The sequence below is a fragment of the Cyanistes caeruleus genome, chromosome 11 (assembly GCF_971803275.1).
Source record: "Cyanistes caeruleus chromosome 11, bCyaCae1.hap1.1, whole genome shotgun sequence".
Lineage (NCBI taxonomy): Eukaryota > Metazoa > Chordata > Aves > Passeriformes > Paridae > Cyanistes > Cyanistes caeruleus.
Window position 1 is genome coordinate 11,625,717 of NC_141711.1, and position 27,856 is coordinate 11,653,572.

At 46.0% G+C, this 27,856-nt stretch overlaps 1 protein-coding gene and 2 long non-coding RNA genes across 3 annotated transcripts in view; 1 reads left to right on the forward strand and 2 right to left on the reverse strand.

Moving 5' to 3' along the window:
- The window catches only part of LOC111935085 (uncharacterized), a 79,082-nt gene that overhangs the window by 8,427 nt on the left and 42,799 nt on the right, over positions 1-27,856 (forward strand). Inside the window, exons 3-9 of the long non-coding RNA XR_015274777.1 lie at positions 2,238-2,437; positions 3,083-3,149; positions 5,496-5,788; positions 6,138-6,381; positions 7,217-7,365; positions 8,689-8,851; positions 23,068-23,310. This is a non-coding gene — a long non-coding RNA (uncharacterized LOC111935085). The remainder of the gene's footprint in view (positions 1-2,237; positions 2,438-3,082; positions 3,150-5,495; positions 5,789-6,137; positions 6,382-7,216; positions 7,366-8,688; positions 8,852-23,067; positions 23,311-27,856) is intronic.
- LOC111935086 (uncharacterized) lies at positions 784-14,459 on the reverse strand. Its single transcript, XR_015274778.1, has 3 exons — positions 14,323-14,459; positions 1,335-1,463; positions 784-907 (listed from the first exon to the last, which is right to left on the reverse strand). It is a non-coding gene; the product is annotated as an uncharacterized LOC111935086 (long non-coding RNA).
- Positions 15,243-16,171, reverse strand: DNAJB8 (DnaJ heat shock protein family (Hsp40) member B8). Its single transcript, XM_023935344.2, has one exon. The coding sequence runs from the start codon at positions 16,005-16,007 to the stop codon at positions 15,351-15,353; it is 657 nt and encodes a 218-aa protein (XP_023791112.1). The 5' UTR covers positions 16,008-16,171; the 3' UTR covers positions 15,243-15,350.

Sequence of the window (27,856 nt, forward strand, 5' to 3'; positions counted from 1 at the left end):
ATTTTTGTCAGCTGTTTTGTTTTTTTTTTTACAGGGGACACCCAATACAATAGAAATAATTGGTAGGGCTGCTTCAAGTGACGGAAAAATTGCAGAAAACTGCAAAGAGTGTGACAGCAAGAAAACCGGCTTATTCTCCATTTATTGTACAATATTTATCATCAACCCGTTTTGTATATTTTGCTTTCTTTTGTGTAATCTTATCATCACTGGGGTTGAAAACGATGTAATTTTTGCTCCTTTGAGTAGTTGCCAAAAAAGCACTTACGTCGGAGTATTAGTGTATCATTTGGCTAGCACATCACATAATGGTTTTTTTACAGCAAGTATTTAGCCGTGTTTTCATCCTGTGGGAAAGAATGATGGGTCTGTTTTGTGAAAATAAGAGCTTGTGGCAATGTGGACATGCAAGAGATAGAAACATAATGCAACAAATTAGTTTCAACACAGAGAAATGAAGTAGTCCAGGCTCCATATACATTCAACAGTGCTGGTTTCTTTCTCTCTCTTTTGTCTCCTTTTAACTCTTATTCTGAAATGTATTGTTGGATTTTATGGGAGAACTTTGCAGGCAGAAACTATTTGAATTCAATGAGCCTACTTGATTTGGGCATGAAAATGATGTTACACTTGTACACGTATGTTTGTTTATGTAATGAATGCACACATATAGGTAAAAATAGTAATTATGAGCACATGAGAGAGAAAGTAGTTGTTGGTTCCAAGCAAGTATGACAAAATTCATCCTTTTTTTTTTTTTAAACTCAATGCAAGTTCATGGTGTTACAGCAAGAAGCAAATTTGCTTTATTATAGCCTGGACATATACTTTAGGTTTGGGCAACAGAAACAATATCGTGAAGCAAAAGAAGTCTGATCATTCTCATTTCATCTTGGAAAATGAAGACCTGGAGCAAAAAGTAATTTACCTTTACATGCTTTAGAAATAATTAAGCAGTTAATCATTGCAGTTTGAGGTGATCCCATCATATCCCTCCGAAATAGTGGTTAAGTGAATCTCTATTATGATTTGAAACCCAACATTAACTTGCAAATCATTCATGCTGTGATCCCCATCTTTCCAATCAATGTGTTTTACAACCTGCCTTAAATAATGGTCAATCTAACCTCTGTCGTTAGAGTTGCTGTTTTAAAGTTCTCCCTTTCTTAAACTTTATGAATTTAATTTTAAATGTTATTAAAATATCCCAGTAAGTTGTGACCAAGACTTCTATTTCTTTGTATGAAAAATTCACCAGAATATCTCCCAGCATTTGCCATGTAACTGTATAATCTGTTTGATATCCACCTTCCCTTCTTCCAGCAGGCACTTACCCATTTTTTGCAGTTATATGCACATTTGTATTTTGTCATGTCTGAATTCAGACTGGGAGTCTGGAGATGCCAAGTACGTGCCTAATTTATGCAAAAAGGAGTGGAGTTGAGCATATGGCTGCATGGCTCCTAGGTGAAGGAAAAAAAAAAATAAGCAAATTTATTAGGGCTTTATAGTTAGTTATCATCACTAATTGTACTAAAATACAACTAAAAAGATTCCATAGCAGAGACTTCATAATGGAATAGACCTTTTGTGTGTCTTCCTGTTGCTAATTTACATTTCTTAGTAATCATAGCTTCCAAAAACATCTATGAATTGTTCTTTGAAAGCCTTTCATCCTGAAGGGTACTGGGGAAACCACACAGCTCATTGGTGTTGACTGAGTCAGGGTGCTCAGAACCTGCCCTTTGGGTGCTCAGGTCTTTCCTTTGAGTTAAGGGTTTTTATTGTAACAAAAACATGCTTGAGAAGGGGTTCTCCAGACTGCCTTAGTACTTCAGGATTATTCTGCTTTGAAAAACTGGAAAGCCCCTGATGCACTACCATAAATGAGTCATTAGAAAAATTAGATGGGAGAGAGGGGGATGAAGACTCTTCTGCAATCCCAGTCAGGAGGATGCATGAGCTGTGGCTTGCAGGAGGAAGATGCACCCAATGTTTTCCAAACATTTGATTTCCTAACCAAGGAAGTGAGCAGAGCTTCACCTCCCCTGTGCTATTTGAAGAGTGATTAAAAGCAAAGGAGAGAAGGTGAGTCAACAGTGACTAAAGACCATAAATTCCTGACAAATGGCTGGCAGGGGAGACAGAGCAGAAACCTGAAGCAGCCTGTTTTTACTTTGAGCAACACTTTATCTTCACTGAGATGTCACCACTGTGTTATATTGTATCCTTCCCAGGTATGGCCATAGAAGAACAAGACCTTCCCATAATGGGACAGCCCAAGGAACTGGGATATTTTTCATGGTTGCCTTGGCGGTGCCATTGGCCATAACAGCACAAAGATTTGGGGCAGGAGGTGTAACACGGGGAGAAGAGCTAATAAATGACCTTTCCAATACTGTGATCAAGTTAAGCCCACCAAAAAATGATAGGTGAGGTAAGAGTTTGTTTATGAGCTGTGTTCTACCAGAAGGGCATAACCAGGCATTAAAGTAGATGGGAGCAAACTTGCCACACTGGTTTTTTTTTGAGTGCTTGTGCTACCCTCGATAAAAATCTTGTTGGTATTTGGAGCAGAATACCTCTGATAGACACTTAGCCTGGCTCTTGCTACACTCTTCCATTACTGCTAAAATTCTAGCACAGAGTTATTCTTGCTCAGAAGGAAAAAAAAAACATTCTGGCCTGGATACATTTCCGAAATTTTTAGGCATTATTTTTCAATATCCATGCAGAAATGACTGTTCCTAATGAAGCTGAGCTCCTTCAGGGTTCCCTGTCCTTGTTATGCCAGCCCTATGTAAGCTGCTGCTAAGCCCTATGCCCTGCTGAGGCCTCACCCTGTGGATGCAGACTCCAAATGTGGAGCCGGGACACAGCAGTGACCATCGCTGCAGGGCTGCACACACCTCGAGCCTTCCTTGTCAAAGTCTCCAGAAGGAATGCCTTGTGCAGAAAGAACATTAAATAAAAAGCAAACTTCCAGAAGCAGCCTTTTTTTTTTTTTTTTCTCCTGTGGAGAAATACTTCCTTACCCCCAGTGAATTCATACACATTTTTAGAAAAATATGCTCTTTTGTAGGATCTTGTAAGATGGCAGGAGCCAAAGGGCTCTGCAGAGCCTTGTGTTGCAGTCAGAGTTCAAAAAGGTGAGTTCCCCTGAGAGGGAAAGATTGGTTTTCTTGTTTAATGTCGTCTCTTGTTTAAACTTAAAGATTTGAATAGCCCATTTCTCTTTTTGTTGGAGTTTTTTTTCTGAAAATGTTTATCTTCACGTCTGAAATATTTTGTGAACTTTGCTTTCCCATCCCTGTAAAGGGTATCTCTTAGATAAGTTCTTGTTTCTTGCATTTTCCATCTATAATGGCAGAGATGTAAGAGAAAGAATGTGCATTTTCATAGAACAGTTATTTGACATGAAGTTATGGTAAATGTATTTGCTCTGCTTGTTTCCCATTTCTATTGACTTTCCATTAATATCCTGGCATACACATGCACATAAATGTATATGAATATAACTGGCAACAGATAAAACAGGCAAATGGCAGAGAATGTTGGGGGGTGAGGGGCGGCTTTAAACTCTTTTTGGTGTGTTTACCTAAATTTTTTGACCACCTAAATGGGCATGTGCCAGGTATGTTTGCTAGGAGACAGATGATTTAAATTTCAGTTCTCAGATGACAAATGCTGCAATGAGTGATGCAAGTCATGAAAATTAGTTGCAGAAAATTAAAAAAATGCTTCTAAAACAATTGCAGACTCTTTACTTGCTGTTCACAGGGAGAAAGCAGAATTCATTAAACAAATAATTTGATCCAAATGATTTGTCCAGTTGCTGAAGGAGCTAGCAGGATGTCAGGACTTGTGAACTAGTTTGGTTACAGCTATAATGATGAGGAATGTAATGCAGAAAAGCTGAGGGGGTTTTAGAAGCAATTCCCAAGATGCTATAATGTTTTCTTTAAGTTTCTGAGTGAGTGTTGCTGAACATCGGGACTGATGAGCTCAGCAGGGAGCTCAAGGCTGGTCACTACAGCAGGCAAGGCACACTGGGGCTGTGCACACCCTGTGCAAGGCTGTCAGGAGAGCTTCTCATGGTCTCCTCTGCTGCAATTCAGAAAATCTCATCCTCATGCAAAGGGATGACAGAAAGTGCTCGGAGGGTTGTTGGCACTGCCCCTTTGGGGATGGCAGGCATGGGGTTGCTGGCTCTGCTGGTGCTCTGCATGCTCCCTCCTTACCACCGGTGTCGGTAAGAAAAGGCTTTTCCCATCTAAAAATAAGCAGCTGGTGTCTGGAGTGTGTTTGTGGGAGCGTGTGTCTGATACGTAATTTGAACTTGATTGTGAGGGCCTTGCAGCCTCTCCTGGAGCCGGTGCTGCCACCCTGCAGCCAGCTCCCCCCTCCCAGCTCCCCAGCTCTGTGTGACCCTGGGCTCTGCACTCCAGGCACCTCCAGCTCCTCATGCCCCGTCCGGGATGACTCACAGCACTTTTACACTGCTTTAACTCCTCTAGAACTGCTTTGCATGTAGCTCCTGAAATCTATTTATTGACAGACGCTAAAACTTGACACTGATGATGATGAGCAAGGGAAGGCAGAAACCTGTTGTTTCCAAGAGTGAATCTTAACTGCAAAAGCTTGATGTTTGCTGCAGAGCACTTTGGGAAAGCTGTTGTTGGTGTCTTAGGATGCTGCTGTTATGAATGGGGCCAACTTGGAAATTAATTTTTGGATCTTATCTTCCTTTCCTGGAAACTTTTGAAACTGCAATGTTGACAAGGAAATCAAAAGGAGAATTTTTTCCTTGTGAATTGCTTATATGTGCTAGATGGGACCTGTCCTCATCCAGACTTTTGATGCACCGTTTAGTTAGAAGAAAAGTGGAACTAATGGGGAGACGGACCAATGAGTTTTGGTGTTGATCCCATCACCAAAAAGCTGATGCACAAGCCAGACTGTAACACTGCTTGTGGTACTGGCTGAGGAGGGTTTCCATACAGCTTGGATAAACTATGTCCATCTTGGTCCTATTTTATAGCACGGAAATAAGAGTGGGTTTGGAATATGTAATTGGAAAACCAGGTGCAGCATTGATCCAATTTCCATTTTATCCAAAATTACCAGCCCTTAGAGAAGGGGTTCTAAGGGAAACAGGTTTGGCAAGCAATGAGAAGAGGCCCAGTCAAATTTCTCCAGTACCAACAATCTCCCCTGGCCTTCCACATATTTCAGAACCATCTCTCCAACTCAGGGACCCCCTTGGCTATGGGTTTTCTGTGTCACAAAGGCTGGCTCTGGCAAACATTTTTAGAATCACCATCTGTCAGCTTTTCCTTCAGGGATCCCCATTTACAATAGCTTGTATCCAGTCCATGCGCAAATCCCACTGGGCTGAAACTTGGCCCTGAACAAGGTTGGCCTGGATGCAATTAACAAACACAAAATTTATTCAATTTAGTTTGGCCAAAAATATAAGATTCTTTTGTTTGCAGATGCTGAAGTTTAGATGCCTTTCCAAACTTATCAAGGACAAGGGAACCACTTTGGAGAAAATAACAGCCAACCAACCACTTTGGAGAAAATAACAGCCAAGCCCAAAGTCATCCTAGAATTCAAATTGAACTGGAAACCTATGCACCAAGTAGTTTGTGAAGCTTAGAAATGAAGTTCATTTTTCCTGATCCATTTTTGCTGCCGTCTCTGAACTTCATTGTTCTAACTGGCCTCTGGATAGAAACACTGAAGTATCATAAGAAGAAAACCAGTCCTTACAGCATCTAGGAAGGTACAGCAGGAAGTATCAGAAATCTTCTGGGAATTTTTCAGTTCTAGATTCAGAGAAATGTTTGACCCAAATCTCAGAGTGTAGGGGTTAGGACTGTCTTGGGAGCATGTCTACACTATTTTGGTCGGGAGACGTGGCTAGAAATCTTGTAAGATCAAGATCTGTCTCTCTTGATTTTCTATCCAGGCTCTCCAGTTTTTAGGACTTATCTGCCAGACTCAAGCATGATAAACCCCCTGGTGCCTCATTTATCTCAGAAAGACCAAGGGCTGAGTCAGCCTTTGCATCTTTTTTTCTCAGTTCTCACCAAAGTGCCAGACCACTTAATTTAATCCTATCCTCCATGCAGGTACCCCACAGAACTGCTATCTGGGACTCGTGCTTCCTTCAAGCTTCCAAGTCCTGCCTGCTGCACTGACACTGGCCCAGGGAGGCTGCAATACTTCTTCCTGAGCTAAAGGGTGGGATGAGGCTGAAGGGGCCTCTGCACATACCCAGCAATAAGGCCTCGTGCAAAGAGCAAATGTGCTGCATGGCATTAAATACTTGCGTATGAGTCTCCCCCAGACCATGGGGGAGAGTACCCCAGAGAGGTAATGCTGGAATATTTGTAAAGATGATTTGTATTAATTAATGGGAAGCTGTCCCAGCCATTTCCAATGAAGCAATACCCAGAGGCACCGGGGATATGGCCACCCCTTCTCCATAGTTCCCAAACCTCCCTGCCGTTAGAGGAGGGGAAGCAGATCAGGTTTGATAAACCCACCCAGTGCCCCCTGCAGCAGCCAGCCCGTCACTGTCAGAGGAGATAGTGTGCTGTTAGTATGCTCTGAGTATGCTGTTAGTATGCTGGGGCTGTGCAGCTCTTCTGCCATCTTCATTCACCTTAGAAATGTGAAGTTTGAATGGTTTATCTCTATTAATCACCAGCTCAAAAAGCTTTGTGCACCAAGGGCCGCAGATAATTAACTTCACTATACTGCTTGTCTTATCAGTATCAACCTCTTGTCCTCCTGTGAAACAGTTAAAACCATCAGCCCCTTTTTACTTTTCCTTTTAACTCTAATGCTTTAACACTGATGTTCTAAATGGCCCTGCGATTCATACTTATTAGACAAACCTTTCTTTCTGCATCTCTTATATTTTTTGATAATTGGCCATGTATGTTTCTAAGGGGATCAACAGCTTTTCATGCCACTATACTAATAATTAAAGATTTCTCACAGTCTTTCAGATTTCTCTTTACCTTCTTTTCTTTGATAAGTATAATTTGCTGTTTAATTGGGGAGTGGGGGGGGGAGAAAACTGGTAGTAGCAATAGGATGACTGCATAGGATAAGGTTTTGTTTAAAAAAATTCTCTAATTTAAAAAAAAAAAATCTACATTGTTTTTTGTCCCTTGTCTTGCTGAAACTACCTTTCTTCCAGCACTGTAAAATGTTATAACAGCCCAATGAGAGGAAAGGGGGAGGCAACTCTGAAGCCCCATGGGGTTCCCTAAGGGCACCATCCTGCATCTGCAGAGGATAAAGAGGATTTTAGACAACTGTTGGACCTTTTCTCAGCTCCAGCCAGAGGTGAGTTCCACTATGCCAACAGAGAGAAGATGCCCCATCACTTCCATGGCTATCTCTGCTTTCCTAGACATTGCCTGGCTTGAGAGAGATGTTTTGGGAGCCTTGATTTAGTGTTATGGGGGGAGGATGGGATGTGGAATACATGCTGTGTGTATGTGCTGCTGTGACAGCCCATCAAGCTTCATTTGCACAGGTGAGGCTATTTGAGCTCAGAGGTCTCAATGCCTTCAGTCTTCACTAAAGCTACTCTGAAAAATATTACTCAATACATCCCATTGTAATTCTTAAATTAATTCACTCTTGCCATTTACATAGGTTAAAGTGGCATTAATGCTCTTGTGGGATGTACCTAGTGCACACTTCTAAACTCCAGTTCCCAGAGGTGTGTGATGGGAGTCTCTTCAACTTTCCTTCAAAACAAAACATTTATGCAGTTGAGCAAAGAAGGATGGAAGTGTGACTCCAGTGCCCTGAAATGATTATACAGAAAAAGTCCAACACTTGGACCAAAAGTCCAATACTGTGTTTTCAGACTTCTGATTTTTACAGCACCTCTTAGTGGAGGGAGGAGGTGGGAGCAAAGGGAAGAGTGAAGAGCTGATTCACATTTTTGACTGTTGGATATGGGCAAAGTGGCGTTGTGCTCCTCCAGTCATTGTGCAGCGACCATTTCTTATCAGTGCTAGTGTTGAATTGCAAACCAAGTTCATGCAGAAGTCATTCACTTATTTTTTGAGTGAAGAATTCATACAACCTGTGATCTATTCTGGGATTATTCCCCAACAGGGAAGGAGGAAGAAAAAGGCTGGTGGTGCCTCTGTTGTGAATAATTCATCCCATCCTACCAGCCTGGGTGCTAAGTGACCCCTTTGCTTGGCCCCTACTGGGGCTGGGGAGGAGGGCGGGATGCCTCCCATATCTCCGTTAGCTGCTGGGGTTAATAGGGGCACTCAACACACACAAGCACACTCTAAGCAGGGTCAGGGGGCAGCCAACACATTGTGACCTAAAATTTGACAGCTTTTACTCATTTCATGTTAGGTGACCCCATTTCTCTTTGGGCAACTGCCTTGCCTGGTGCCTGAGCCTGGGGTGCACAGTGGTGCAGGAGCCTGGCTGGTCCCCCCTGAGCATGGGGAGAGCAATGTCCCCTTGCAAAGATGCACTCTTTGGCCTTATATTCCATATCCCAAATTGCCACCCAGTATCACAAGGGGAAATGAAAAGCAAGAGCAGCTGTTGAGTGATCAGCCCCCGTCTCTTTGCCATCTCAAGATGCTTGAAGAAAGTAATTTCTAGATAATTTGTATTTTATCCCACCAGGTCCTGGTGATGCATTGCAGCACAACAACCTTTTCCAGCTCACCACAGGGCCCTGATGGCATCCAGGCTGCTGAAATACCAGGGACCTGACCGTGGTCATGCCCATGTGTTACCATCCATCTCATCCAGAGATTTAATTTTGGTAACTGCAGTGTGACTAGTGGTAAGATCTCCTCTTGTGCCCCAGCCAACATCCCTGAGAATTCTCACTGATGCTTCAGTTTTCTCCCCTTCCCCTGAGACTAGGCTTTGAGGGCAATTCTCTTATCTCTGCTTGCTTTGTTTTGGCATATTATGTGGCAGAGTCTCTTGAGGTGTCTCTCCTCTTTCCTCTTTTCCAGTTGTCTGTCTTCCTCCATCACTTTGTCACCCCCAGCTGTTTGTTAGTCTCTCTGTTCTCCTTATCCCTAGTTGGTCCATTTGTCATTTTTCCTCAATAGTCCATGCTCCTTCCTCTCCACTTCTTCTCTGCCTCTTGTTTCTCCCTTGTTTCTCTCTTTCATTTTTTCCCCCCTAGTGTTGGAACTTCTTTCTTTGATTCCCCCCTCCACCTCCCACCCTTTATAGTGCTGTTATCTGTGATTTTGGCAAAGAGCACATTTATTGGGGAGGAATATCCCCATGGCAACACAGCAGATGGTGACTTTTGATTAACTTGGCTTTTTTTTTTTCCCCCGACTGCCAAATCACAATCCGTCTTTGAAATTAAATCAGGCTGTGATAGCATCAGTTGTTCTGGAGAGGGGACGAGAGAGAAACAAGACTAAAGTATTACAGCGGGAGCCAGGATGTAATGCAAATTTGTGTTTTTTAACCCCAGCAATAAAAACCCCTGTTCATTGTGGGAACGGAAGGGACCACAAGAGAGGGAATAATAAAATAAAAAATTAGATTAAGAAAATGTTATCACCCTACATGGTCTCCTCACTTTAACCACGCTGGAACGTGTGTCTCTGTAACACCAATGTCACTCCTTGCCAAGTCACTTGATGCTGCTGGGTCTCATTCTGCAGCTGCTTAACACCATTGAGGGTTTTCCTCATGCCTTGGGTAGTGGGAAGAGGCCAGGTTCTTAACTGAGCTGTTCAAGCAACTATTTATTTGCAGGACTGTAGTGTCCAAAGTGGGAAGGAAAGAATTTGCAAGCAGCAGGACGAAAGCAAGAAAGCAGCTCCTGGAAGGTATTGGAGGGAGGTGAGAGGAATTCAGGGTAAAGTGAAGAAACAGAGGAGCTGGAAAGGTTGGATGGCATCACTGAGCCAAGATGCTGAGTGATCAAGGGCATGGGAAAGTGAGGAGCTGTCTGTACTGGCACCAGGGAGGTCTGAGCCTGGGGAAGGAAGGGAACAAAGTTCTGCCAGCCACAAAGTGAGAGTTACAAGGCATAGCCCCATGGAAGATAGGAAAGCAGATACTGAAGTCAAACAGTAAAGAACTTTCTTGAATGCTTGAGAAGTGGGTGGTATTCAAGTTCCATGAGCTCCTTTGCCTGGTGCTTTTTGGAGGGTGACCAAAGGTGAATGCAATTGAGTGCTAATTGTGACCAAAGATAAAGGAGGGCTTGAAAATGAAAGCTGGAGGAGATGATAAATGACCCAATTCATGGGTCAGTTCAATTTCATGGGAACTTAAGTGTTACATCAGACTGGAAGGCTGCTGGACACTCCAGCATGTTAGTTACCTCCAGTTACTAACTCCAGTTACTAACATTTCTCATACTAGAGGTTACTAAGCAGTTGTCTGGTCTCAGCACTGACTCCTGTGGATGCAGTGAGTTTAGCAGTTATGGCTAAAGGCAAGGTCTTGGGGAGGTTCAGATGAGATAATGGAGTTTTATCATAGAATCACAGAATACACTGAGTTGGAAGGGACCCACCAGGCTTATCAACTCCAGCTTCTGGCTCTGCACAGGACACCCCAACCATCACACCATGTGCATGAAAGCAAAATCAGAAACAAAGTGTCTCAAGGGTTAAAACCCCTTCCTCTCTGGGGTTGTAGCATGGTATTTTCAGGTACTGTGGAGAGCAATCACACAAGAGTACTTGGCACGCATTGAGACACTCATATTCTGTCCCTACGTTCTCTTCTGCCTTCACAAGGAGGCTCTAGCTTTTCATAACACAGCCTGATAAAAATGTTTCTCCCAGAGGAGCTGCTCTTAATGCAGAATTCAAACCTGTGCCCTTCTGCAAAAACTTTAAAGATATGGCATTGTCCTGTCCCTTACATTAAAAGAAATGACGGAGAAGCTCCATCTACACTTTCTGAAAAGCAGTTCATATTTTCTTACTCACTAGGAGCTCTGGGCCACCACCATGTCTTTCCCACTGCTTATTTTTAGTCAAACTGGTGCTTTTTCCTGCTCTGCTGCAGGGGACTCTGTGGGTTCTTAAGTTCTTCCAGGATTAGCTTTGTCCAATAGATAAAATTTTGCTGCAGATGTTGTTTCTTCTGTTTGAGATTTCAGTTCAGGAGTGTTTTGTGTATGCCATGTGTTAGATCTGATGTTCTTTGAGGAGAAGATAAGATTTGGGTGCAGGAGATGAATCAGGTAGGGATGCCACTGGAGCTTAACTGGCAAGAGATATTGCAGGACCTGAATCTTTCCTGTGAGGCATAGGCACACGGGAGAGCTCCAGTCTGCAGGGGTTCATGTGTTGGTGGGAAGCATCAGAGGAGGGTTTTTTGAGCACAGTATGATCTAAACCACTGTTTAAATCTCAGTTTGATAGACAGGGGTATCTAACCCACGGCTCCTTCTGTTTAGATGGCAATCCTAGTTCAGATGAGCGTTTGTAGCTGCCAGCTGCTGTTTCTCCCCATTTTGGTCAGATTGTCATTTGGTTTCTTGTTCTAGGCACCTTGCCAATGTCTGTCTTTCCCCGAATCTCCCCTTGCCGTTCATGAATGTCTTGTAATCATGCTCTTCCCTTGCGTGCAGCCCCCAGGGTGGTTGGCATTCAGCATGCCAGGGTGTAGGAACCTCATGCCACATTCCCGTGTGCTTGCTCTGCCCCCCGGTAGTGTGGTGCCCCAGGGTCTGGTAACCTCCAGTGGGGTGCAGGAGCTGCTGATGGACAGAAGCCAGGCCTACCCTGCTCAGCTCAGCCCCTTGGCTCAGCACACACATCCCGAGGGTCCCAGCACGGCAAGCGCGGGATCCGCAGGGCTGCGATCCAGTCCGTAAGCCGCACAAAGCAAACCGGCTGCAGCGCCGTGCCGCAGCGCTCCCGCCTCTCCGGCTTGACACCACGTCGTTATATATTGATGCCATGACACCAGCGCTCAAAATAGCATCAGGACAATTTGATTTCCTGCAGATCTCAGGATGGGGTCATAAAAACGGAGACTGTTCTGGAGAAATGGGATAGGGTGGAAATGTTTGTAGTGACATCACTGCCACTTCCATGCCAATGGCCTCCTACTGCTGCAAACATGTGATTGTGATTTTGCTGCACGCTCCATCAGAGAAGTGCCAGACTGGCCGGGGAGGGAGAGAGAGGGAGAGAGGAGAAGGGGCGGAAATATTCTGTTCTTGTATCTCAATGCAAATATCTGACAACAGCCTTGCAGCCCAGGGTGCTGAGTGATCAGGAGTGGGACCATGGAGCTGAGACTGCTCCCAGATCAGCAGAGCTCAGGGCATGGCAGCAACCTAGCTGGGGGCTGAATAAGGATGTCAATTTTATGGTGGAGGGTCTTGGTCTGCATTGGTGTGCTTCAGTGGAGATTTGACTGGTCTTGTGCTCACCCTTCCTCGCTGGTCCCATTTGCTTTTAATGTCACTTTTCCTGGCAAGAAAAACCTACAGGCCTGAAATATGGCTACAACAGCAACTGCAGGCTGTTGTAGCCATATTTTAGATCATTATAGGGAAGAACAGATCTCAGTGTTGGAGTTTCACCCACAAAGCAGAGAACAGCAGGGAAGGATTTAAATAGCTGGGGATACAGGAGAAGTGAAGGGACAAAAGAAAGGGAAGAAACAGAACTCTCCACCAAACATAAAACTAGATTGTGTCTGAGGACATTGCAGGAGGAAATCTCATGTCAGTTGCTCCACAAACAGCACTGAAAGCTGCAAAGCCCATCTTGGTAGCAAGGTTCCATCCTTCCCAAGCAACAGCCAGTGGAGATCAGCCCTGGATGTGTCCAGCACATGTAACCTTAGGGGGCTGTGGAGGGGAGCAATGTCTGCAGGGGCATGGGGGAGCAAAGGGATCCAGCTAATGCACCCATCTATCAGATTAAGCTGTCAAAACCCAAACCACTTCCATCACTGTCCGAGGAGAGACTCTCACTCTCTGCTTAATGGGATGTCTGTCCTGTTGTTGTCACTCCAGGGAGAGGAGCCACTGCCACCACAGTGTGCTGCCGGCTGTGAGTTTAAAATCCTATTAAACAGGGACTAACAGTTGCAAAAAAAAGCAGGTATCCCCTAGTGGGGATTTAAAGATGTTTAGACATAATTTGATTTTCCAGGCAGATGTCATTATTGTTAAACAGTTGCCCACTTGATATGTTCAAGTTGTTGGCTGTAATTGCTAAAATTAGCAGGTCTGTGTAGAGCAAAGGTCAGTTGGTTAATATCGTGATTTAGTATTTTATGAAGTAATTCCAAATGCTTTTATGTATGTTTTTGTTTTTGCAGCCTAAGCCCACATTAAAGCAGTTGTGGGCCCTGCTAATAAAATAATGACTCAGCCTCCCAGCTCAGGCTGCTGGCCACTCGGTGATGGAGCTCGAGCCACCCTGGCTCCCTGCTCTGCCTGGTGCCACAGATAGCCAGGGCCAGTCAGAAGGGACACTTCCAGCTGCCCCCAAGCGTGACATCTTCAAGTGGAACTGGTGCTGGAAATGAGCCCATCAAGTCCAGCCTTGACTGGAAGGATGATGGGCTGGTTTCCATCAGCAGCTAAGCACAAGGGTGTGTAGCTGGTACCCCAATATCAGCAGAAATGTTGACTTGTGTTTGCTCTGACCAAAATATTCTTTCTGTATCAAGCCCCCTAAATATTTGCAGTTCTCAGAGTCCCAATGCCTGCAGGATGTTGATGGCTTCCAAACTGTGGAGGAGCAGCAGACACGGTTTGTCCCTGCATGGAGGCTTTCCCTGCTCCCACTGCCACTGGCCTCCCTTCATGCACCCAGCATCCAGTTAAGCTTCCACTTGCAGCCCAGTGCTGTCCTTTTCTCACTGAGAGAGGGGCTTAACAGCCCTTAACATAACAAATACAGTTTTTGTCTGTTTTTCCAAGCTGGATGTGGCATCAATTGCTAAGGATGGTGATTTAAACTACATTTGTCTTTACAAGGGAAAAAGGCTTTGAATAAGGGGTGGCAGCATTCTGGCTAATTTAACTTATTAGTTAATGCTCAGAGTCTTTTACTAGCAGCACTACAGTCTCCTTCAAAGCACAGGAGTCTGTTATTCCCATTTTACAGCAGAGGAAACAGATGCAAAGACCTGCCCAAAGGCAGGCAGCACTTGCAATCTGGATTAGAGTGAAAATGTCCCTGGAAACTACTTCCAGTCTCTAGGGAGACATCAGTGGGCAGGGAAAGCTGGGAAACTCAAGGGAATGTAGCGTGGGACAAAAAATAATAAGTGTGTAAGATTTTAAATGCTTACGGTGATCTGGCCAAGCAAGAAACAAGGCTCAGCAGTTCCTGTCAGCCCAGGGGAGGGCGGAAACATGGGGAGAGCATTCCGTAGCTCAGTGGAGGACAAGAGCAGTGTGCTGGCAGACTGTGCAAGAAATGCATTGTGAACTGGCTGTTGCAGCTGTGAGCAAGACAATAAGGATGGTAAAGCACCATCTAAGTCTTCACAACCAGCTTTGCACAAAGAGGGAGCTAAACTCAGCCCCCTGGAATCTGTTGGCTCATGGTTTGAATTTAGCTCTTTGTGTTTGAATGACTCCAGGCAGAGAGGGAATATAGATTGTCCCAGTCAGAGAGCCAAATTCACCTTTTCCCTGCTCACTTTCAGCCCTTGAGCTATGCAGTACTTCCATCAGGGTCTCTGGTCATAATTTGCAGGGCATTCTCAAGCCCAAATTTTCTTTTACAGTTGGAGTAATGACTTTTTCTTCCTTCCTTTGCTTTTTGCTATGCCATTCTCCAGGCTCTCCATGTCCCACTGACCCCTGCCAACCTTCTTGCCCATACATGAAAGCTTTTTTCAATGGATATGCATCTTCTCATACACCAAAAGGGTATTCTTCACTTAGTGTCAGGGCTGTGTATGAGAATCACACTGGGCTTTATTCATCCAGCTGGTTGACTTTAACACTGGCATCTCTATAACATACAGCTTGTTAAAGGGCTCTCTTACATGTCCACAAACAGCTTGTCTCCTATTGCTGTATTAATCAATGTGGTCTCTTTGACAAACCAGCAAGGTTCTCTCACATGTATATGTGACACATATTTACTGAATAATCACTGTCACCTCATTCAGGCTTTGTGGATTCACACTCTTTAGTTTAGCATAACCATATCCTTACCCGTGAAATATTTTGTTCCCAACCATTGAGAAGTCTGCATTGGTTGTGTCATGAACTCAGCATTTATTGATACTGCTTGTAGTAGACCTCATCAGTTGAGCTATGAGAGCACATCCCACGGCTTGCAGTTAATGCTTGTGCTGGTGATATTTCATTGATGAAATTCAGGAATTGAATTCAGGTAGTCTCTCCCGTTGATTATTATAGACTTCAGCTGGCCATCTTCTTCCACTTCTTTTGTCTCCTGCCCATCCTCAATGATTTTCCGGGTGGTGATGGTCTTGCCATTGATCACTTCAGTAGTGGTTATCACTGTTCTGACACCATATGGCCCAGCTGTGTTTTCAGCAAAGACGGAGGTGGGGTGCCCACTGGGACAGAATGAACTCCATTGCATAAACGGCTCCCTGGACCTTCCTCCTCTCCCAATTGCGCTCTGCCAGGTTTCACCACTGATTCTAATGTCAAAAGGGCTCAAGAAAATACATGTAAATGGATACATCCCTCCAAAGGCCTCTTCTTGATGGGAGAATCCATGCTGGTAACCAAAGTAGCTGTTAAAAGCCGCTGCAGCTCTTTCTCTGCGGGCTCTGCTCTCCTCAACAGACTTGTCATAGAGTGATCGCTTCTGAGGGTCGGACAAAATCTCGTATGCTTCAACAATTTCTTTGAATTTCTTCTCAGCTTCCTCTTTGTTTTTGGGATTCTTGTCAGGATGCCATTTTAGTGCCAGTTTGTGGTAGGATTTCTTAATAACATCCTGTGAGGCATCTTTTTGCAGTTCAAGGACCTTGTAGTAATCTACCATCTCAGAGGAAAGCTGAAGTTGTTTAGAAGATGTCTGGTTTTGTCTCTCACACCAAGGTTGATCAGCATGCAGAGACTCTTGGACACCCAGTGACACAGCTCTCCTCAGGGATGGGGAGATGTTCAGTCCGCCCCATGAGCTGCTCTGTCCTGCTGCAGTGCAAGGCCACTAAGAGCTGTTTGACCATACACATTCTTTTAAAGCCTGCTGCTCACAAACCATGAGATTGTGACCTCAGAGAGTGTTCAGCCAATCCTGGCTCCGTTGTCCTGACAATGTTCTAGGGTGGAATTGGTTGTTACTGGCCTTCTCTTTCTAAATGTAGATCATGCACATGGTGTTGTAACTGCTGCATGTAACTGTGCTCACACAGCTGTGATGTAGGACTGACATAGAATCATAAAATGGTTTGGGTGGAAAGTGGCCTTTTTTAAAGGTCATCTAATCCCTGCCTGTTGCCATGGGCAAGGACTCTTTCCACTACAACTGGTTGCCTAATGCCCCAACCAAACTGGCCTTGAACACTTCCAGGGATGGGGCATCCACAGCTTCCCTGGACAATGTCTTCCACTGTTTTACCACCCTCATGACTTTGTCAGGTTACTTTTTGCCTGAACCTTCCCTACAGAGGGATTCTCAGATACTCAGTGTGGATTCGTGTGCAATCCAGGGAAATGTGGTGTAGTCAGTTCATATTATCCCATGGGACATAATTCCCTGTGGCAGCAGCTATAGGGAAGCGGCAGTTTGGCTACCCATAGTTCAGAAGGAGTGTTGATAAATCAGAGAAAGCCCAGGGAAAGGCCATAAAATGTGACTAAGGGATTGGAAAATACACTCTGGAGTGAGAGACTTGGGGAAAGAGGAAGTTCAATGCCAGTTACATTGTAGTCAGCAAGAACCTGCATGGGAACAGAAATTCAGTGCCAGAGGGATCTTCAGGCAACCAGATAAAGCAGTTGGAAGGTATCATTAGCCAAAATTAAATTCAAAATACATTTCACATCCTTCTTTATGAAGGTAGCAAATCACTGGAAGTTCCCCATGTGGCCATTTTTAAACCCTGAATGGGAATTTTTTCCTAAAATCATGGTTAGATGGACATCATAATATTTTTTGAATTTATAGACAAGCCTAACACTTTGAGAAGAACCTCATTTTCATGTTGGTAGTAAATTAAATTCCCAGAATACCAACCTTAGCCTCTTTTCTATGTGCCTTTTTGGATACCAGTCCCAAGGTGTATGCGACAGGGATGGCCCAGGAACTCGACACGGGCAATCCAATCTAGAGTTATCCTGCATCTGTTTCTATTCCTTGGATTTGCCATGCTGGTGGGAAATACAATATCCTCAGAGGGAAACACTGCATGAAGAAGGTCTCCAAGGAAGTGCCAATAATGAGAATTCATCTGTCTGTAACACAGTGTCATAAACACCTACTAATAGCAGCATATGTTGCAGATCACTGCCCTCTTTTCCATTATCCCACACTTTGGGAAGAAGTCAAGAGCCAGCCAGACCAAGGAGCATGTGCACAGCGTATGGGCTGGCTGCTGTCCTAACACACAACCTGTGGGGGAGGCTGAGAAAGCAAGGGGCAGTCATGTCAGCCTGGAGACAGCAATGGAGACAGAAGGAGGAAGGCAACTGAGCTGACACATGTTGGGAAAGGTATCTGTGCTGCTGGTGTTCTTACTGGTCAGTGATGGGGCAGTAGCACTGAGGTGCTTGTCAGATTTGGGCAGTAAAAGTTGCCGCAGGGCAATGCAGGTCTGGGTGCTGAAGCTGAAGGAAGTGCAAAGGAGAAAATGAACTCATGGTCCTGTGGGCTCGCCTCACTGGAGAGATCTCAGCTTTTCCCTCCTTTGGCACAAAAGTCTTCTTAATTACAGGGTGGTTGTGCCACATGGTTTATTTTTCTGCTGGATGTTGTTTGTTCTGTGGAAAATGCAAAAGTAAACTGGATCAAACAGCAAGCTGCTGCTGTCCATTTGAGTTCAGAGGGCTCTTTGCATTCCCAAAACACCCTGAAGAGGTCTTCTACACTGAGGGGAGAGCTAAGACTTGATGGCTCACTCAGACTGTAGTCTCACACTTGAAATCTTCACAAAAGTGACTAGATTTTTTAAGGATTGTCTGTTGGACTTGAGGGTGATCCAAGCTTACCTACAAGTCCCCAAAAGGTACCAACAGCTCCTATCCACTGCCAGCACGGTCCTTGCTTGGCAGAAATTTCAAGAAGGATTGTTGTTCCTACTGTCTGTTACGCAGAAGGGAAAATGGGAATCAGAAAAGTCTGTTGGAGAGGGTCAGTTATCAACTTTGAGGGTGGGGCTGTGCACGGAAGGGAGGTGACTGCCTTTTGCTGTGCCTTTGCAAAGCATCTCTTCCCCTACTTGCTTTTGATGCTGAGAGCCCATCTCAGACTGGCTGGCGCACTGGGTTATCTGTCTTGGATTTAGTGCATCCTACCCATCTGAAAAGTAGGGAGTGTTTTTCTCCTGTCATCCCCGAATGGAGGATGCTCACTGCCCGTCTGTCTGCTGCCTGCAGCAGGCGTCAGTGATTAGCAGCCATTCAAGACAGGCCACTGCTGTGAGCCAAAAGGGTTTGCAAGGAAAAAAGGAAAGGGTCAAGGAGAGGCAGGGAGAAAGGGAAATGAGACATGCACACATCAAGTAACTAGACCCCAAACTGGCCTGGCAGCCCCATCCCTAGAAACCAAGGCTTTGAAATGAGAAATGTTTTTCGTATCTTAAATCTCAAGTACAAACAATAAAAGCCGGCCCAGACTGTGTTCTTTGAAGAGAAAGTACGAGTGACCTGAACAGTGGTTATCAGCAGCGTCATTAAGATAAACCCTTAACATGATTTAAAGCATCCGAAACTGAAGGCAGCACTTTCAGATACTAACAAAATGGTCTGACATTGGGGATGAAAATCAATAGTAATCTGATGTCACTAAAAATACTCAAAAGTGTCCCATGGCTGATGGAGGTGAGATTAGTGTAAATATTTGTATTCTAATCAGTGGCACGCGAGGGCTGTAGGCAGCCTTTCTGTCTATTTAATTAATGGAGTGGCTTTTTAAAAGGATCCTAATCATATGTGATTGTATCTGCTTATCAACATTTTTGCTAATTAGATGATATGGAGGCAGTCACTCTGCTAATTCCCTCATCCAAACAGCATATCCTGCACAGATAAAGTACAGTCTCTTTTTAATAAGAAACAATCATGAGACAGACTAACCTTAATGGTGCTTATTATCCGAGGATCTTTGGGATTTTCTTTTCAACCCACCCCCTCCTTCCTTTTCCTTCATTCCCTGCTTCAGTATGCCAGATGGATGTGGATGTAGCAGTCCCTGTCCCCCCCAGTTCTCCACTCCAGGCACCACCATGTCCAGCCTTCTTTTCCCTCCCAGACAGATATTGGGTCTGTAAGGGCAGGGATTGTCAGCCAGGTCAGGATGGGGAGCAAAACAGAAGGCACCACACAGCAAAATGTCCCAAATGTTTTGTCACCCAGATGACAGGTGATCCCAACCACGCAGCCCCAGTGTCTGATCTTGCTCTTGGCACTCCAGTGAGCCCTGATCCAGAAAGGATTGAGTGCCTCAGAGTTGTGGGAAAAAAAATTCTATTATTGTTTTGATTAGATTAATATTAGGAAAAGTTTCTTCAAGGATCAGGCTGCCATGGCAGTTGCTAAGTCACCATCCCTCGAGGTATTTAAAAGCCATCTAGTTGTGGTGGGTTAGTGGTGGGATTGGCAGCACTGGGTTAACAGTTGGATTTGGTAGTTTTAAAGGTCTTTTCCAAACTAAAGAACAATTATTATTGTTGTTATCATGGGGGTTTTTTTTCTGTTTTAAAGGCATCTGAGAGCAGAGGAGGTCTACACAAGTGATTTCTCGTCAGCCTTGTTGATTCTGTGACAAGGATGGGGTCCTTTTATCTAAATCAACACAAGTCAGAGACATTTGTTCCAAGTCCTTTGACTATCCAAACAAACATGAGTAGTGCTTTGCTCCACCAGTCAAATTGTCATTAGATGCCTCCCCATGGGTTAGCCCTTTTGGGGGAGATGCTGTGCTCGGCCTTGGAGCGACATTCTTGGGGATGATGGTCAGGGATGGGCTCACTGGGCTGATCTCCCACTGGGGTGAAACAGAGGAACGTGCCTGACTTCAGAAAAAGACTGAAAAACAAATAAAAAATTTGCCATGAAGAGTGTCTCCTCACCTCTCAAAATACAAATGCAACACCTACACCAGGAGAACCCATTCTGAATGAGTGTAGCTCCCATCCCACAAGCATCTGGGTGGAGCAGTGGAGAAGGGTAGGTGCCTAGTGCTTAGTTTCAGGAGGTCTAGAGTTTGCCTGCTGTTTTTGTAGCTGTGAATGTTGAGCAGAAAAGGCTTAAACGACACAAATTCCCCACTCTGTACAGGAGGGAGCGTCAGCAAATCCTGTGTATTGATCCCATGTGTCTGGCTCAGCATGGAGGCTGGATGTGGGATGGCAGCTGGGGTGGCTCTGGGGAGCGCTGACTGGAAGAGACCCCCAGAAAGAGCGAACACAGAGCTGGGTCTGTTTCCAGCTTTTCTGGGACTCAGGTTGGGGTTTAAGACTAAGCCAAGGTTCAGGCAAGAAGACAACCACCTCTTCTGAGTGGTAGTGGAGAGGGCCAGGAACCTCAAAAAACAGTCTTTTTTGAGATATGAAGACAAAGAGGCCTGGTCCTACTTAGTGGAGTTAAGGATGAGCCTGACATGTTTTTTATGTTAGATCATGCCCCGTATCCAAGGCTGGACCTTTCTTCAGCCTTGGAAAGCCCAAATGCTGCTGTAACTCATGTCCATGGACTCTGACCCCAGCAGAGCTCAAAGCACTTTGGTTTCACTGACTGGATCATCTCCACGTGTCATTTGCAGCATGGCTATGCTGAAGTTGTACTCAGCAACACGGTTGGCCGGTCCTTCTACCACTCCTCTTTGGCATGGTCTCTGGCCCTAAATCCTCTCCATGTAATGCACAGAAATTAATCCAATATTGACCACTTTCCCAGAGGGGTTTCCTGCTGCTTGTTCCATGACTGAGGGCTACAACTCAAAAAGAGGAGGGGCTTCTGGGGCAAGGATTGCATTGCAAGCCGTTGAGTCCTGGGGCTTAATGAGGTATTGCTTATCAGCAAAGCACGCTTATCTGGAGCCCGCCAGTGTACCTGCTCCAGCCCCATCATGAGCGAACATGTTTTACCACCCAGTTGCAGGGAGCCGGGAGCACGGTCAGATGGCACAGTTCAGCTGATGTGTGGTAACTCGTGAAGCCACAGCAACTTTATCACTTCACAACATCCATACATAGCCACAGCCTTGAATCTTCGCAGGGAAAGAAAGGATGATGAGTTACTGTTCTGGGATTTTCTCCCTGTTTCCAGTCAGTGGGAAGTGGTATGTGGAGCATTCATTTAATAAACCAGAGGGGAAAAGCTGTAGATCAGCTTCTCATTATTTCAGTGCTGGCTCACGCCATCACTTGGGCTTGTGCCTGACAGTTCAGTGTGTTATTTGAGGCCACTCAAGCATTCTGCAGAAATGATGCCACCCTCCTCTAAAAGTGTGGGGTTCATCCAAGCAGGGAAGGCCTTACTCCATTAGTAGGTTTATTGGTGCTTATTTCATCTCACTTTGAGGCCTGTTAATGAAGAAGGTGCTCACTTTGAAGACTAGTCTCTGTTGAGAGCCAGCTCTCCAGCAGGAAACCTCCTGGAGATGTTTTCCTCATGTGGACCTTTGAAGTAAAGCAACTCTGAACAAGGAAAAAATGCACCAAAGGTGCTGGTTTGCAGGGCAAGGGAGGAGTCCTAAGTGGTACAAAACTTAGGTGAGGGTTGGGTGTTATACCACAGAGACATGCAGAAGGGATGGTAAGTATTTCTTACCTCCGTATTTTCTGATGTGTTATACCTACATCTAACAACGGGGGCCTGGGCAACCCAGGTAGCAGGTGAGGGTTACTGAACAATTACTTTAATGGGAGTGGGGAACTGGATAAGAACACTGAAACCATCAGGAAGGGTGTTCTGGTCCTGCCCATGAGCACTTTGTACATAGGGCTGACGGGAACAGTGAAATTTCCACACTGCGTCAGCAAAGGTTTAGTCTGAGTTTATTGCTGAGATTAAAAGACTGGAGAATACAAATTGTAAATGTGATGACTTAAGAGCTCATAAATTCAGTATACAGCCCCATTCCAGAGAGCTTGCATGCAGTGCAGCCACACTGCCTTGGGCTCATGAGTTGCCCTTGCTCCCATTGCTCAAACCCACACCCTGCAGGGAGCCCTTCTGCCCTGCCTGGCTCCCAAAACACTGCATGTGCATGTGTGTGCACAGATCCTTGGAAACAAACACACACTGGCCAGGGATGCCGTCCTGTTGTGCACACTGGGAGTTTGCTGCTTATGTACAGACATGGACACCCTGCCTCTGCTTCAGCCCAGAAACCAGCACTAGTGCTGGAGCAGTGAGGGAACAAGTGGAGGTCCTAGAAGATGAGCTCCTGGGAGGAGAGACAGTCCCCCCCTCACTGAGGAGCCATTTGCTTGCATTTACCTGCTATCCAAGTGTCCTTGCAGAGGAGCTCCATGGTCTTACCCATGTCCTTGTGTGTGGGCAGCAGGTGTTACATGGACAACTTGGTCCCACACATGGAATCAGTCAAAGCAGCATCACTTCTGAGCTGTGGTGCAGAATGCCAGAGTGGGAATGATAGAACTTTTGACCAATGCACAAGTCCCTCCCCCAGTTTTCCACTTATCCCTCTTGTGTCCCCTGCCCTGGAGCTGAGTGACCCCTGTGAGCAGAGGGCTTGAGGAGAGCTTCTTGGAGCAGTGCTTAATGTGTTGAGCCAGTTCTGAGGTGAATGGTGATTGGGTTTGTACAACTGGGTTGCAGCTGTCACTGAGCTGGTCCAGGACAAAGTTCCTTGGATAAATTGCCTAAGTGTTGTAAGCACCTTTGGCATTATGTGCTTTTCCCTCTTTTTCTAGGAAGATGGAGAGCTGGAAACCAACCTGCTTCTAGGATTCATCCAGCCCATGCCAAGGACATAGCTTTTGTTCTGGTAGCCCTAATATGGGATATAGCACCCAGTGCCAACCTCCTGTCTTGCTGAGGGCAGAGCTTATGACATAGTCTGAGCAAGGAGAGCTGGGGACAAATCCTGGGAGAACACCAGAAGACACAGTGGGATGCTTTTCTTCCTAGTCAAGTGGACCAAGCCTCAGCACACAGTAAGCATGAAGGGGATGGGCTTGGCAGTTGGTTCCTTGTCCTTTCACAAGTGTCCAGGGGTCAGTTCCTGGGGAAGGTTGTGCTTTGGCTGTCTCAAGGTAAGCCTCAGACTGCTTTTTGAAAAACAGTGCCCTGCAGCCCCCTGTGCACAGGCCCCAACTCCAGTGGCATGTGTGGGGCAGCACTGAGGCTCCTCTGTGTACCAGGCTTCCAGCACAGGGGCCAACCTGCAATAATACACACCAGCCTTTCAGCAAAGCTAAGTCCCCAAGTTCCTGACATGTTTCACCAAAGAAAGTGGCTTGGGCCTCCCCAAAAGCTGGATATTTGCCATCTCCCAGGGTCCAAGCCCAGAGCACACAGTTTTGGCAGCACTTTGTCTCTGAGATGGTTCTAGTCTGTGAGGACAGCCAGGGGTGCTGAGGGTGGTGCTTGGTACACCTGGCATTTGCTCATTTCTCAGACCTTCCTTTATCAAATGAGGAACAGAAAAGGGGGAGGTTATTTTTTTTTTAATCATTTTTAATTACTGTAAAATCCACATTCCTACATTCCTGCTCTTTCGCTTTTGCAGTAGATGTAGCACTCTTGCCACAGGAGCATGTGCAGATATAGGGCTGTGGGTGCCTGAGCAGACTCAGGAACACACTGTGTATATTGGCCAAACCATGCTGCCTTTTCCTACCCTGCCTGGACTCTGTTTGGCAGTGTTGTGGTCTGGCAGGAGTGTCTTCCCTTGCTCCTCTCCACACAGCCCCTTGAAAACTTTGGAAATTCACCTGAAATATTTGCCATTCCTCAGCACCCTGTATGTGTGACCCACCAGAACTGTCCTTTCCCGGGACTCGGTTCTGAACGCAGAGCAGAGATAACGTTTAACAGAGAGAGATGAGAAGGAGATAAAGAAATAAGGGGAGGGAGGGGAAGAGGAATGCAGAGGTATGTGGCTGCATGTTGTACTGTGTTTATGCATAAACAGGCTTGCTTATCGATATCCAGATGTAAGCATGAGCGCAGGGAAATATCTCCCGAAACAGTAGGTGCTGCTGGGCTGGAGGAGCGCTGCCGGAGCCTCCCTGTCAGATGCTGCCGTGTTATCAGGTTGCGGCAGGCGCTCGCATCTAATCGGGGATCTGAGCCCCGGGAGCCGCACCCGGGGCTTTCGGAGACTCCTCCAGTCTCCAGCCCACTCTCTCTGCGGGGAGAGGGCAAGAGGGGACAAAAGGGGCCAAGCACCTCCGGAGGTGATAGTGCCGTGTCTGCCTGCCCGGCTTCACGCTTTGGCAGGGATGCAGGCGCTGGTGCTGCCACCGCATTTCGGCACCGGGGATGGCACCGGGGGGACACTTAGGGCTCGGCCATCCCTTGCAAGGAGGGGAGAGTGTGGCCAGAGCACCAAAGCACTGGTTTTGTTCAGCCTGGAGCAGAGAACATCACAAGGACCAAAGCGGCCACTTCAACCCCATCCTCTGTGCTGCAACAGGACAGGAGCTGGCCCTGGGGACAGCGCTGGCAGCCAGGGCTCTTTGCTCTTTTATTTTCTTCTGTGTTTCTAAGGAAGGCCATCAGAGCAAAAAAAAACTTTAAAAACCTTCTTTCCCCGCCACTCCTTAGCACCAAAACGCAATGGCCACTAATCTTACGTGGCTCATAACTGCAAATAGCTCTGGAACTAATTAATCTGACAGTACCGCAGCTGCCTGTCTTTTTCACCAAAATCAATTAAGAAAACGCACATTTCCCCTTCTCCTGCGCCGCTGCGCTGTGAGGCAGAGGGGAGCAGGGGCAGCCAGGACTGGGTGCTGCTTTCCCAGGGCTCCGGGGGTCAGGGTGGGGAGCAGAGCGCCGGCAGCACAGCGAAAAGGGGATTAGCAAGGCAGGGGGAGGGACGCCGCTGGCTCCTCTGACAGGAGCTGGGATGCTCCCTGGGGCCGGGTGGCGGTGGGAAAAGCTTGATTGCCTCATGCAGCCACGCTGTGCCGCGTTCCTCCCTCCCTCCATCCTGGCTCCCTGAAGACCCCTGTGAATTGTCATTCCTTGCCAGTGCAGAGGGGGAATTGGCCATCGGGTTCTCAGAGCATTTTTTATTTGCATGGCTGATGAACCACTCCAGAGGGAGATGCAAGGGAGAGACAGGTGGGAATTTCGGTACTGTTTGCTTGCCGAGTGAGGGCAGAGGTGTGTGTTAAAAAGGATCCGTCACGAAATTTAGGGAGAAAAATTTTGTATTTTGTGGGAGGCAGTGGTAGGAATCAGAGTGGAGTGTCATGCAATTTTTAAGGCTCCTGACCTTGGGGCTCCTTGCCCAGGCAGGTAAAGGCAAGGAGTGTGCCAGAGGGGCTGCAGCTCCCTCTGCTCTGCGCTGGGTGTGGGGTGGGAGGGTCTGAGCTGGGGCGGTGTATCAGCATCACACTGCTTCCCAAAAAACCCAGCAAGAATAAGACCCCCCTCCACGCTTGTTCTTCTGATTCCACTTCCAGATGGAAAAGAAAGCCAGGTCTAGGGTAAACGGGTTGAGTGATAGCAGGGCTTCATGAGCATGTAGCTCCCCAAAAACTCTCTTCTCAGGGAATGTGAGACAACTGTTCTTAAGAAACAGTGGTGAGACACCTGGCCAAGCTAGGTAAAACCTCCTGAGCATTATTTCTGTAAATGCCTCCATTTGGTCCATATCACCTCCTCCCATCTCTATTGAAATGCCCTTCTATTAATAAATAACTCCATTCTCCATTACCCCATCTCCACAGCTCACGTTGAAGTAACTGGGAATTAGGGTTTGGTTTTTATAGACATTAGAAATAGATTTTATCTTTATTAAGGGCTCTGTCTCCACCACCCCAACCTTTGCTCCATTGCACAGAGCACAACAGTGGCTAAAGCAGAGGAACCAGGTCCTTGGGCTGAGCTCAGCAAGGGGAAAGGAAGGAGAACTTCTCCCCTGCTCTGGCCAGAGCAAAGGGGGTTTAAAAAGTCCAGGTTCTTCCCGCTGCATTGGTGACCTGTGGCTATGTCTCTATAGTGTGGTGTAAAGTACTTGAGAAAACAAGGGAGAAAATGTGAATGAAGAATACTTAAGAAATTTTGTATCTGAAAGACTTAGTTCTCAAGGGTTTGTTTGTTTTGCCTTTGTAGTGCCTTGGAAAATACCTCTTGGGAAGCCTTCTGAATATAGTCGTAGTGCTGAGCCATCACATGAATCTGGGGGAAGTTTTCTTTTTCTAAGCTGTGGGTTGCAAATAGTCCCTGGAAAATATTTTCATTTTAAGTGCATAGGTTGGCTGTGATGGGGCAGGGAAGTCACAGGACAGCATTTTAAGGCCAGCTTGGACGGCAGCATGGTTTCTGGCATGGAAATCAGTGCATGTAAATTAGAATTGTGGTTTCCATGAATACTATCATATATGGATTGGAAGCTGATTTTCCAAGAGCAGTCGTGCCAGGAAAAGTTGTGCTCTCACATAGCCCCAGGCAGCAAACACAAGTGACACAAACATGGTGAGGGTGAGTTCATTTACAACTGTGACTGTTCAAAAAGTATTTCTAAAATTTGCCTTCCCTGCTGTTCCTCCCCCATCTGTCCCCCTTTCCTCCTCCCCTTCCAGCTATGCCAGAGTGAGCTCGGAGGTTTGGTATCCAGCCTTAGCAGCGGCTGGTGCTGGGCTGGCGGGGCTCGGCGCCACAGCTGCGCACCTGGGCGCAGGTAAGGCTCCAGCAGGGTGGGGACTGGATTCTTTCCCGGCCCCTCTCAGCAAACAGCTCCTGCCCTGGAGCCCTGCGTTCCTCTGCCCTTATCTCCCTGTGCAAGGCAAAGCTATAAATGTTATTGGCCATGAAGTTATTCATCCCCTTCAAAGTTACGCATATGCAAAACAGGCTCTCCTGCTGGAATGGGAGTCTCCATACCAAGAGTGGGTGTTTCAAGATTTTTTTTTTTTATTATTCATTTATTTTTTTAATAAAAATCTCCAAGGAAGAAGCATATTAACATACAGCAATATTAATAGCACTGGCTCTCTATAAATCTAATTATGTATGTTACCACAAGTAAATAACCATAGCATTTCTTACAAGGTAAACATGCTGTAGCTCCAGGGATGGCTACACTGAGGTGCAGAGCCATAGCCCAGCTCATCTGTGCACTTGGCACTGGAGACAATAAGGAGCACCTTGAGTTGGGACATAGCTTCTGCCTTCATCACAACTCATCCCCTTGCCATCCTGTCCCAGGGATGTGGCATTGGTCCTGCCTCAGGAGTGCTCTGCAGCCACACTGGCACACAGCAGCCTCCATCCCAGCTGGATGCAGTGATATTCCTACCAGAGCAGCACGCAGTGGTGGGAGCAGTCAGCAGAGAGCAGAATTTCAAAACTTGTAAGACCCCATTGCCTTCTGGAAGTTCATAAAATTAATTCTGGTTAATACCTGCTGTTGTTTTAAAGTCTTTCTTCTTTGAGGAATGATTCAGCTCAAGAAAGAAAACAGCTATTTTACTTTACTGATAACAAGGAGAATTCAATGATATATAAAGGGATGGGAGATCTGTT

Excerpts from the sequence above, each read along its gene's own strand:
- DNAJB8 (XM_023935344.2), bottom strand. The coding sequence starts at position 16,007 with ATGGTAGATTACTACAAGGTCCTTGAACTGCAAAAAGATGCCTCACAG.